Source organism: Crocodylus siamensis, chromosome 1, assembly GCF_052110815.1.
Source record: "Crocodylus siamensis isolate JL-2025a chromosome 1, ASM5211081v1, whole genome shotgun sequence".
In the NCBI taxonomy this organism is placed as follows: Eukaryota; Metazoa; Chordata; order Crocodylia; family Crocodylidae; genus Crocodylus; species Crocodylus siamensis.
In genome coordinates, this window is record NC_143395.1 from 79,164,792 (window position 1) to 79,177,162 (window position 12,371).

The window sequence follows — 12,371 nt, forward strand, 5'->3', positions numbered from 1 at the left end:
AAGAAAAAGCCTGCCTGATTAGTCTTTTTAATGCAATATAAAATTCACTTTGAGTGGTGTAAATAGTTATGAATAGTACCTTTGTTTTACCTGGATATACTACTCATAAAATAAAAAGTATAATTTACATAAGTACCTTTTCCCCAAGTTATTTTTTGTCCAACTATGTTTCTATATAAATATACAGGGCAGAGAAATTGAAAATAAATCTTTTGAATTAAAGCCATTTGCAAAACTTCCAGTGGTCTTGGGAGATATACTTGCTCAGACAAAATCTACTCTTAATCTTAATTTACCTGGAAGTATAGCCAACAAAACTGTTACTAGAAACAAAGCAATTCCCTACTATGTTCCAACAATAGTTTAGCTGTTGGGCAACTATAAAGTGGTAATCTCAGTACTAGGCTATCAACAAATCCCCTTAAATTTCTTTGCCTCTGGGGAGCACATACAGGGGAGTTAGTCTCTGTTGCAGAGGTCCTTACATGCTGGCAAGCACCAGTATGCAGGGAGCACCAGGGACTGGTTCCCTGGTCCGGGGCTGCACAAGCTCCCTTTAAACATCCAAGCGTAAGGGAAACCTGGGAACAATGACTGGCTCTCTAGTTCTGGGATGAACACCCCCTTTAAATATCCAGGTGATATGGCAAGTCTAGATCAAGGAGTAGCAGGATTTGTGATTTTTGGGTTTCAGGATAAAATTACTCAGACTCCACCCCATAATTAAATAACCTCTGGAGGGGGCTTGAGATATACAGATAAAAAGCACTATACAAGAATCAGATATTGCTATTTTCTCATAAAACACACAAGGGATAGAAAAATATCATCTAACTGTGGTTTGATGTCCAATGATACTCACAGTTTGCTATCTCTTGCAGCAAATGGTAAGGTCACACACTCACTTAAAAGAGACATCATAGCTTTTCTGTATGTTATAACCTCTTCTGCTATTCTATTAGCATCTTTTCTATTTTATCTGGATAGAACTTTGTATTACTGGAACCTCATCAATGTCTCAATGGCTATGTGAAACAGTAAAAAAGACAGCTGACAATACCAGAGGACATAAAATAAAAGATCTATGTGACTGAATGTCATCAATATAAAGTATACATTCCAAACCAGGCCTCTTCAGGAGTTTATACACATGTTCTGGGAGTGGCTCTGAGACCCACTGTAATTAAAGCACCAGGAGTGTCATGTGTATCATTGTCCCTGCACTGAAAAATGTCTGCAGTGGTACTTTAACTAAAGCTTGTCAAACAAGCTTTAGTTAAACCACCCCTACTGCCATTTTTCAGCTCAGGGATGCTAATACACATGACGCTGGAGTCTGCTGGGGCGTGGTAATTATCACATTCCAGCAGACTCAGTTAAGCTGGTGTAATTACAGCACCCCAGAGCAGCCTCACGTCACACGTATAGGTGCCCTTCATGGGTATTTAAATAGGAGTAAAAGACAAAATATAGCTTAGACGTCACAATGACAAAATGTATCTGGTATTTAATCGATAGCTTGGTACAAAAGATAGTCACAAAATCCTATTAAACTAGCAATAGAGATTGAGGCTGCTGTAAAAACAAATTCTCCTGCACAGCCATTGTAAATACTCAGGTTTCATTACCTTCAAGTCACTTAACCTAAACGGAGAGGTGGACTGCAACCACAAATTACAAATCCACACAATCAGCCCATGGCCCATGCAAAATAGAAAGAGTTGATCATTCCACTTCCTACTCCAATCGCAAGACAAACAGCAAATCAAAGATGTGGCCATCTGAATATGTTGAACCAGGAATTACCTGAGATAAGAGCTATACTAGTCAATGTTCTTGTAAAATCCTGATCTGCTTTAGAAATGTTGTCCTAATTGAAGACTGGAAAGTCACTAAACACTATGTACCAGATGCTACCCCAATATTAGGCACCTAAGTATGATTCTATTCCATCCTGTTACAATGCATGAAAAATCTACTAATGCAACCCGTTTTATAACTTGCTGTCGTCTTAGCCCTGAAACTACCATATTTTCTTGTATATACCAAGCACCTCTTCCCTAAAAAAAAAATCACCCTTCCTTCTCCCAAAATTGGGGGGCATAAAAATCAGTGGGGAAGTTGATATTCTGCCTGGGATACAAACACCACACACTTTGCATCCTGTTTTACAATGCAGCACCTATGGTATTCAGGCACCTGAGACAGGCAAATTACTTAAAAGGGTCATTGTTCTTCACTCCACAGGCCTTAACTATTGACTCTACTTTTTAATGGTCTCAATGTTCCATTTCACAAGATAAACTTTATTAAGGTTTTGCTGCTCCTGGTGTCTCTCCTCTTATTTCACAGCCCTTAAGACTCTTTTCAAAATTGTAAATCCAGACTTCAGTAGCAGTTAGGGCTTTACAAACTAGCATTTATGACTGAATACAGACAACTAAGGTGCACTAATCTTTTCTAGGTCCTCCATCTCTTCAATCCCTTTTTTTCCATGGCCCTTTCTTTCTTATCTCTTCTCAAGTTGAGTTATGCAAATACATTTTTAAAAAACAGATGAAGTTAGTAACTTCAAACTTAGCTTGCCTTATTGTCCTCCATTAATAAAATTTTTAAAAATCAAGTTTGAATAAAATAAGTTCACAAATTTAAACACTTGGAGCCAAATTTAGTCTAGCCAAAACTAGTACAACTACTGAAATCAGTGGGAGTTGTGGTCTCTTATGCCTCAGCTGAATTTGGACATGTTGGAACGGGGTAGCCAACCTATGGCATGGGTGCCACAAAGTGGCACAGGCAGCCTCTGCATGTAGCACATGGCAGATTGGGGAAGGATCAAGCACCACAGGGGCAGACAGGGAAGGAAGCAGAAAGCAAAACAGAAAATTGGGCAGGGAGAACAGGGGGAAGCAGCAGAAATCGGAGCAGTGAATCAGGCAGAGAACACAGTCTAGGAGAAACAGAATAGCAGACTGGGCAGGTGAAGGGGATTTGAGTAGCACTTAGAAGGAGTACAGAGCTAATTTGTGCCATGTCTGCCAAAATGGCTAACTCCCACTACACTGGAATACATGCATACATTTGTTCATAGCCTCCTTCCCATTTCACACAATAATAATAAAATTATTATTATGACATTTTTCAAAATATAGAGTCACTTGAAATACTGGCACACTTAACTCTTTCAACTGGCCTCCATGCTTAAAGTAACCCTGGTTAAAGACACACCTTTAGAAGAGAGATTATAACTTTACAATATCTGAGGAATAAGCCTCAAAAGAAGAACAGAGACTCCAATTCTGACCTGGAGTCACAATTCCTATTCTGCTTCTGTTTCCATGGGGGATAGCACGTTACTTAGGTATTTTTTTTCTTTTTGTGAGCGAGTGTAAGCAGGTTGTTGTGCCTGCTGCCAAGCAAGCAGGCTTTGACCCCTCAGAAGTCCTTCAGACCACCCAAACAACAGTCCATAAACGGGCTTAGAGGCCTGCAATCTTGCTGTCTAGGTCTGGTCCCTTGGGAGTGCTAAGGACAATATTCCTTGGCCTGAACACATGAAGAAAGCAAATCTTTAACCTTTTTGCATGAGGCAGGAGAGGGCCTGCCACCTCTGGCTCTGGTGGTGAGCTCCACTGGGTTTGAGTCTGCTCCATGCCCATAAACTGCTCCTTCCCCCAGCTCAAGATCCCTGCTCTTTCTTCCCTTGGGATTTTAACTGCCAGCAATCACCCACAGCTGGGCTCCTACTCTCCCTTAAAGGGCCAGACAGCCCTGTTACAGACAGCTGCTGTGTACCTGGCATGTTATTTCATCATGGGAATAATAGGTGGGCAGAGGCAGAGTTCCTTCCAGTCCCTGCTCCACTCTGCTTTCTTGATGCTCAGTTGCTCACAGGTGATATAGTAGATGAGCAGTCCTTGTTTTCCTCCCATGCTGTGACTTTACTGGGGGCACTGGAACCAGCCTTTACACAGGCCTCAAGAAACTGATCTCTGCCATCAAGAAAAGGAAGAGCCCCCCTCTCCAAAAGACTTTCTAGCTAAACTTGCCTTACATACACATCAAAAAGATGAATTCTGGGGCACAACAACATCATCACCTTGTCTCACATTCTAAGAAAATGTCTTTACCCTTACTGGATGAAGTGGTTCCCTCAGCCCGGGTACAGCAATATGACTTGAAAGTATTTCAGGAGGTCCTTCTGTGGATCACCAATAGTCAGGAGACTGAGACTTCAGTTATCTCTGAAAAGCTCCAAATATCATTCAACATTTTGTCGGCTTCTGGTCTGGCCATTAATAGTGGACTGAACAAAGTCAGAAAGCAGGCCTGCAAGACCGACTTACACCAATCTCTCTTACCCTAACAACTAAATGTACTGAAAAGATGCATCAATTGCCCCCTCAGAATTTAAATACTTTTACACTCAACTTAATCCAGGCTGCCTAGCTGTCTTGGCTTAAGAAAATATCAAAATCAACTACTTTAACTTACTTCCTCAATGTTAGTATTACATTAAAAAGTTTTCTGCAATGTGTTCATACACACATATGCAAAGACTATCATTGGAATAAGAATTTCTTTGTGAAATATTATACTGCAACCAGGAGGCATAACTAAGTTATAAAGCACTAAGAAATATATTTATAACAAAAGCACTTTTAATCTAAACCAGTGCCATGAACAAATGTCTCAGTAATAAATGCATGCAGATAAAAAAATAATAGCATCATAGACCAAAATATTTGACACACATTTTGGGGGGAAATAATTTATAAATAAAGCAGCTCTGATATCATATTGATTTCTTTCCAAAACTATCCAACTATAAAAGTGACATTTATATACTGCATTTGAAAATTCTTTCTAAAAAATGTTTCTATCTCATTTCCCAACATAACAAAAATACAGAATAACTTTGCTAATTAGTAACTCATTCTAAATGAGTGAATTTTGAACATTAGCAAATAAATTACTAAACAAAATGAATACTTCACAAAATCTGATTTGTTCATTCGTTCCAGTTAACGACAGTTTGTTTTTAGTGATTTACAATTGTGTAGTGTAGTAGACTGTACTACATTTTGTAAAAATATGGACGGATCACATTACCATGACTACATTGGAGCATTCTTTTGTTTCTAAAGACACAAAAGATCATCAATCTTGCATGTAGATAATAAAGTGAAAAGATTAGTAAATTTTTACTCCCTTTTTCCTTTTAAGTTCAGAAGTTACTTTGGTAAATATACAAATATCCATATTTATCACATTTATCAGCTTTAAGTTGCATAATTCTGATATGATTCTAATTTGCTATTTGGCAATTAAACTTTTACAATATTAGTAGGAATCAAAATACTTTTCACAAAGGTTAAAAACAGTTGTTCCTACCTCTACTTTTGTTCGATAAAGGATGAGACGCTTAAGGCTGCCCACTTTGGCAATGTGGTTGAAAGCCTGAGGTGGTAGCTTATCACAGGAGGAGAGATTTAATTCCTGAAGGTTTACACATGTCTCAGCAATGACCTCCAAGCAAGTCTCATTGAGGAAATGGCCACAAGCCAACTCAAGGCGGACTAGTTCAAAGCCACAAATTTTCATGAACCTGTAAAAAGCATATTTTAATGTGAATTAAAAAAAAACTCCTTGTGTGTGACAATTTTGGAACACTATTGAAGCTCTAACCGCTACTAATAGAAGCAAAGGAAGGAAAAATATATAATTTGTATCATTTGCATTCTCTCAAATTATTTTGCAAAATAATTCCATATCTACTTAGGTTAAAGTAAGTTGAGTGTTACCAGACTTCAGGAAATAATTTATATATTAAATGGGGAAAAAACCCTGAAAAATATCAAGCATTAACAGAATGCTAAGTTACAAATCAAGCACCAAGAATTGGGGATATACTAAAATTATGTTTACTCCATCAACATTAACTCAACGATATTGCATAGCCTACATAGTTTTTGGTGTTCCCAAGTGAAAAGAAATGTGATTGGGCTTACATTTATCAAATGCATGAGGACTAGAGGATAATGCACATCTCAAAAACTTTTACACATGCTCTGGGGGTGTGGGGAAGTGTTTAATTAAAGTGGCTCCAAGAGCTGCTTTAATTAAAGCACTGCCACATCTCCTGTATCAGCGTCCCCATGCTTAAAAATGGGGGTGGGGGCAGTTGAACTAAAGCTGTTCAATGAGATTTAGTTCAAGTGCCCCCACCGCCATTTTTAAGCATGGGAACGCTTTTAGCATTTTTAAGTATAGGAAGCACGAGACACAAAACACGACTGGAGCACAACAACTGCCATACTCCAGTGGACTCGACCGAGTGTGGTCTGGCATGCTAGAATTCCGGCACATGGGAGCAGACTCCAAGCTCATGTATAGGCATTAAGCTAAGATTAATAAAGCAGCCTCAAAGAGCAGTTGTATTTTGAAGAAGGATTGTAAAAATAAATAAATAAATAAAAATGCTGTACTGGTTTTTTGTTCATATTACAGGCAAAACCCATTCCTGTAATATCAGTTTGGGTAGTAAAAACTGAGCTATGTTGCTTGCTTCTTTGCCAGTTACTCTAACTCAAATGCAAGACAGAAATAGCTTTCATGTTTGGCATCATTTTAACTACCTTCAAGTATGGTTTTGACACTGATATGCTTCTTTCTGTCTCAAGTTTCTCATATTTCTCTCTGCCCCAAGGAAAATATTGTAAGGTCACGTACAAATGGAAACTTTGCTGCAGGGTTATAGAAGGAGGTACATTACTACGTAAACATGCATGTGCATGCTATTACCCAGCAGTAGACAAAAACTGAATTCTTTCATTGAGGTGCAAGTTATTTTGGTTTACTACTATAGAGCAAAAGCTGTCCATGGCAGTTATCTGCACAACATCATTTATAGCAACTAATATGTAGTAAAGTCCTGCCCCCTTTCCCATCATGGTAAATTGGTCATATATCCATAACCTAAGCAGGAAAAGTTGAGGTTAATTGGACAAGCCCTATGAGAGCTAGGGGATTCAGGAAAAACTACTGTTTTGTCACTTTTAGAAAAACTGTTCTAATTCTTTTTATTCACAAATAAGTCAAAGCCAGCAATGCAAAAACTGTACTTGTTTTAGAATACACTAATCCTCAAGGGGAACTAATCCCCAGGACTATGTTGCAGTAAAAAGGTTTAAGCTATTAAAGACCGAATATTCATACACCTAGAAACTGTGAGGGTCTCTGCATGCATTACAACTTCTGTCAGAGGTCTGCTGAACTTTACAAGCTCTGTTCCTTTTAATCTAAGCTTTCATTAAAAAAGTAGTAAGCTCATAGGCCTTTTCATTGCAAAGATAACCTTCAAAATGTAAATCAATCACTAGGCTTGCAAGTTTGATATTGCATAAAAATCACTCATAGTATGTATAAATGTCAGAGTCTAAGGCTGCCTTGTCTGCACACAGGTTTTCATGAGACAGCTGAGTTGCTTTAATTGATATGGTAGAAAATGCCAGAAGCCAAGAGTCTCATCTATACCAGGGCTTGTACTAATACAGCTTAATAGTGGTCAGCCCCAATAGGTGGTTCTTGGGTTTTGTTTCCTTTTGTTAGTTCTTCAGCTAAAAATCCCTAAGATACAGAAGAAGCTTACTATTTGTTAGAACCAGGAACCAGTGGCACATGCCCCAATCATAATAAAAAAACCCAAAAACCCACACACGAAGTTTCTGAATCTTTTCCTTTTGGATGGAGCCACACTATCCATTTATATTTCTATTTATTCTTTCCATCTCTTTCCTTTTAGTGATACTTTTCCCCTCATTCAATCCATATTTCATATACTCATCATCTCCTCTTCTCCAACGCTCAAACCCCCCTTTTCTTTACATTTCCGTTCATCATTTCCTTCTCACAATTCCATATCCCCTCTCCTTCCTTTCTCGTGTGTACCGAAAACAAGGAAGGTAGGAGTTGGATAGCATGGGGAGGAGGGTGGGAAAGAGTGGGAAAGGGAACCATCAATTTTCCTCCTGCTTCACCAGCTACCCAATGTTTAATCTATTTAATATATGCATAACTGATATTGTATAACATTAGTTTTTTTTTAATTAGTATGTTATGCAGTTTTAGGTAAATGTCCTATACAGGTTGAATTATATTATATAGGCACAGTTACTTTTAAGTTAAATTTGTGATTCTCTTGGCAACTGAAGTCAGTTTTATTTAAAAGGCTATTTTCCATAAAGTCATATTGAGTGTCAATTTTTTTTTAACCTTTTCTTATTCCTTATCTTTCAGTTCTCTACCAATTCAACACAAAATCAGTTCTTCCATTATTTTAATGGCTATCACTCTTTGGGCTGTCCTTCTTGGCCTTCTGAATACTGCTAAAATATTATCTCTCTCAAAACCTTATAGACTTTCCTTAAATAATGTAAAATTTATTGAATAACAACATCATCAGGAAAAGTCCTCTTTTAAGACTCTTTGGTAGAAGTTATCCAAGCCTGCTAAATGAAAAATAGTTTTTCTTACTAGAGGTTATTTTAGAATCACTTTGTCATCATCTTTCTTCCAATAACTGCAGAATTTCTTGTAAACTACTGTTCCATATGTAGTATCACGGAAGAAATTTGCTGAATCACGTTATAATCCCATTCACTCTTATATTTACATGTTGTACTTTGACACTAAAGAGACATCAATACCATTCTGCTGTCCTTCTATCCTTTCCCATTTGTTCTCTTTTCTGTTCAGGCTTCTTAAAATTGAGATGTTCTACTTACTTTGCAGAAAAATTTCTGAATTTTAACAAGTGAACCAACTTCTAAAAGTTTAATACTTCATCTACTTTTCCTTCTGTATTCGATGACTGTAGATTTTACCTACCATTCATCTTCCTTCAAATTTGCCAATGGTTCTACCCATTTCCCTTCTTTTGGCTTCCAGACATTTAATATTTTTTGCTCCCACCATAACACCTTGGTGCTCTTGTAACTTACATTCTAACTTTTAAAGGTGGAGGCTTATATTAACAGATTGAAATTAAAGCCTAATTTGCCTAATATATAAAAAAAAAAAAAAAAAAATGTTCTGAAAAAACAAATGCCTCCAAGTGTTAAAAATTAAATCAAGCTAAAAAAGAAGTCCAAGAGAATGGGTTTTTTTCCTTTAAAAGGATGCCAAACTTCCACACACTATTTTTTTCTGACATCTTGCTAAGTAATAAAAATCCTGGAAATGGAACAAATCACATATAAAATGGCCATAATCTTTGATGCTTTATCTGCCCTCTGAAACCAAAGCTATTTGCCAAGTGCAAAAGCAGAGATGTTCTATGTTTGGCTACATGTAGAATATCAGCTATATGTTTAATGCTGTTTTTTGTACATATGGCAAATAAATCTGTGGTCGGACTGCATAAGGGCCTATATATAATATTAGCTAAAATAATTTTTTAATAGGGGTCAGTAAACCATTGTCTGCAAACGGCATCTGGCTTACAGAGCCTTTCTGTCCAACCTGTGGAGGTGAGTGGCTTCAGCTGTAGGGGGGCTCTACCTGTGCTACAGCTGGGCTCGGAAGAAAAGTGACCATGACTAGCCATGTAGGAAGCTTCAGCCTGCCTTGGACCAAAACTGCATTGATCCAGCCATCCACTCATAAAACATTGCTGACCACTGCTCTAGAATACTTGTTCAAATCCCAGCAGTTGGACCAAACAGAACTGAGGGCTGTTAGGGGTAAATGGATTCTTCAATAGGTTGGTGAAAGTACCAAGACTGTCAAGATACTACAGCCTAGACCACCAATGACTGAGGGAGTCTGGGTTACAAGGAAGACTCCATAGTCTTCTCAGAGACCAAGTTCAGAAGATACAGGACCTGGCAGCTTCTGTACAAGGATCTGTATTTGAGAAGACAGAGAGAGCATCTCTAAATGAATAGTAAATAAGATACTTCATTCATTTGTAGTAGTAAGACATAAAGTAAGAATTTAATAAGTAAGTCTGGAGTGAAGCTGTGAAAGAACAAACACATGGTCAAACCCCTTTCTGATCTGTATAATAAGGGACCACAGCCAAGGACGACCCAGTATAAAACTTAAAGTGGAAAGCTTGTTTGAGTAACTTGAACCACAGAAAAAATCCAGGTTCATGAAAAACACAATGCTAGCTTCACAACAATGACTAAAGTCCTTTTGATTAGGCATTATAAAATTTAGCCACTTTCAAAAATCCTTTTAAAACAGTTTCAAGTACCACCTATTCATCATTTCCACACTTTTTTTGTATTCTCATTCAATTTTACCCTTAAAATTATGATTATTTTCTCTTCCCTCTTGCTATGTGAAATAATAATAATACTAAGCTCCTATTAGTGATTTTCATCAATAGACCTCAAAGTACTTCACACAAATAAGGGAAATAATCAAGGACTTAATCCTACATGTACAGAACAAGCTATTTAAAAACTGACCACAGGTAAAAAAATATAATTGTCTATATCCAACATAAAACATGAGAGAAAAATATTTTTCTCTTATTTTCTTCATTCAATTACAATAGTCTTTCATGTTATTTGTAAGATGGATGTTATAAAAATTCAGACAGAAATGAGATTTTTATATTGACAGAATGAACACCCATGAAGTCATACATTACTAATATTTCCTGTAGCTGGAAACATACATGAATAGCTAAACTAGCTTAATCTTTCCCCTAAATTGATCTGTAGTATACTTTCACTAAGACTATTTAAAATTTAGGTCCAAGTCTAAAGACAGTAAAAATATGTCTCTATTACAGTTACAATTTCACAAGATTACAAGATTTAAACCAAACTGTTTCCTTATAGTGTCTAAAACTAAAAACACTGCAACACTGAAAATCTGAAAGTGAAATTCCACTGATTTTCAACATACAACAGAAATCAGAAAAGTAAATAGAAATCGTAGTGTAACATAAATTAATATTTCTATCATTTGACTTTTATTAACCTGGGGTACTATCTGTGATATAGATCAAGAAATCTATTTGTATAACTTGATTTTTAATTTGACAATGTCCCTTTAACTCAGAAAGTTCTCTCTCTCATACCTCAGAGCATTCAGATAAAAATCTTGGTCCATAACAGAGCACCAATTCCCCTGCCTCACTTTCCTAAAAAGGTCATATCCTCCCACAATGACATTCCAGTTGTGTGAATGAATCCACAATTTCTTTAATGCCAACAGAGTTAATTCAGTTAATGCAGCAAGTCTTTTCAGGCAGTCTCTTCCTGTCGCCCCACGCATGTAGCTTTGGCATGACACAAGCAGACATATTCAAATACTCACCTCACTTTTTAATATTTCCTATATCTCTCTTTTGAGTACTCTTTATTCCAACCAAATTATAGAAGTTTAACTCATTTCTATTAAGTATCATCTTTAATAGCCCTAAGGAAATGGACCCTATCAATAAGTTAAATTACCTTCAGCTTTGCCTTAGGTTGTTCAGATGCCCGAAGCATTCCATCTCCCCATGACAATACAGTATTTGCTTTACTCAGATGTCTTAAATTGTTATTGCATTTTTCCTAGAGCTTTACATTTTAAAATAACGCTTACCTATATTTATGCTTTCTACTATTTAAACAGATGAATAAAGAACATTTCTTAAAATCATTTCTATTTGGTTCTTTTAATATGGCTCGATCTTTATGTTTTGAACAAATAAGCATGTAAGAAAACCAAAAAGAAATGTTTGTGAAAAAATATTCCAATGAAAACAACATTTAAACAAACATTATTATATGATGACCAAAATTGACATGCTAGCTGTAATCCAAGTAGTTTTGCAAAGTTTAAATCAGATTTGACCCATTTTAGTACTCGAAAATGAGATGTGCAAACAGGTAGCGAAACACAGAATAAGAGTCTGGACTCACTTAAGCCCAGGAGACTATAGCTGCTCGCTACAATAGAGCCAGGATTTCATCCACAAGGATCAGAGTATTCGATTTTTAATCACTTCTATTAATTTTTAATCACTTATTCTATTATCACATATTCACTTCTAGTAATCTAAGATGTTGCTAGTAAAGTTGATATGTAATTGCTGTTCACTAGGTTTTCTTTAATTTGACAAATTTAATTTGTCCATTTAAAATGCCATCACAGCATCTACCTGAAACATTACAATTCCAGTTAAACTTTTTAGGTGGTATTCACACAGTTAGTTCTCAAACTGATTTGCGGACCAGCAAGCATTTAATGGTTGTTTATGCAGCATCTTGTGTCACAATGGTGACACAACTGACAGTCCTGAAACTGATATTTCAAGTTAGTTTTAATCCTGTCCAAGTCTCTCTCTGGTTTCAAGATCCATT

At 36.7% G+C, this 12,371-nt stretch overlaps 1 protein-coding gene across 5 annotated transcripts in view; it reads right to left on the reverse strand.

Moving 5' to 3' along the window:
* FBXL4 (F-box and leucine rich repeat protein 4) overlaps window positions 1-12,371 on the reverse strand; it is a 152,486-nt gene that overhangs the window by 66,135 nt on the left and 73,980 nt on the right. For all 5 annotated transcript variants that reach the window (XM_090037134.1, XM_090037137.1, XM_090037136.1 and 2 more), the window contains one exon: window positions 5,395-5,608. In XM_090037134.1, coding sequence (XP_089893260.1) covers window positions 5,395-5,608 — 214 coding nt within the window. The remainder of the gene's footprint in view (window positions 1-5,394; window positions 5,609-12,371) is intronic.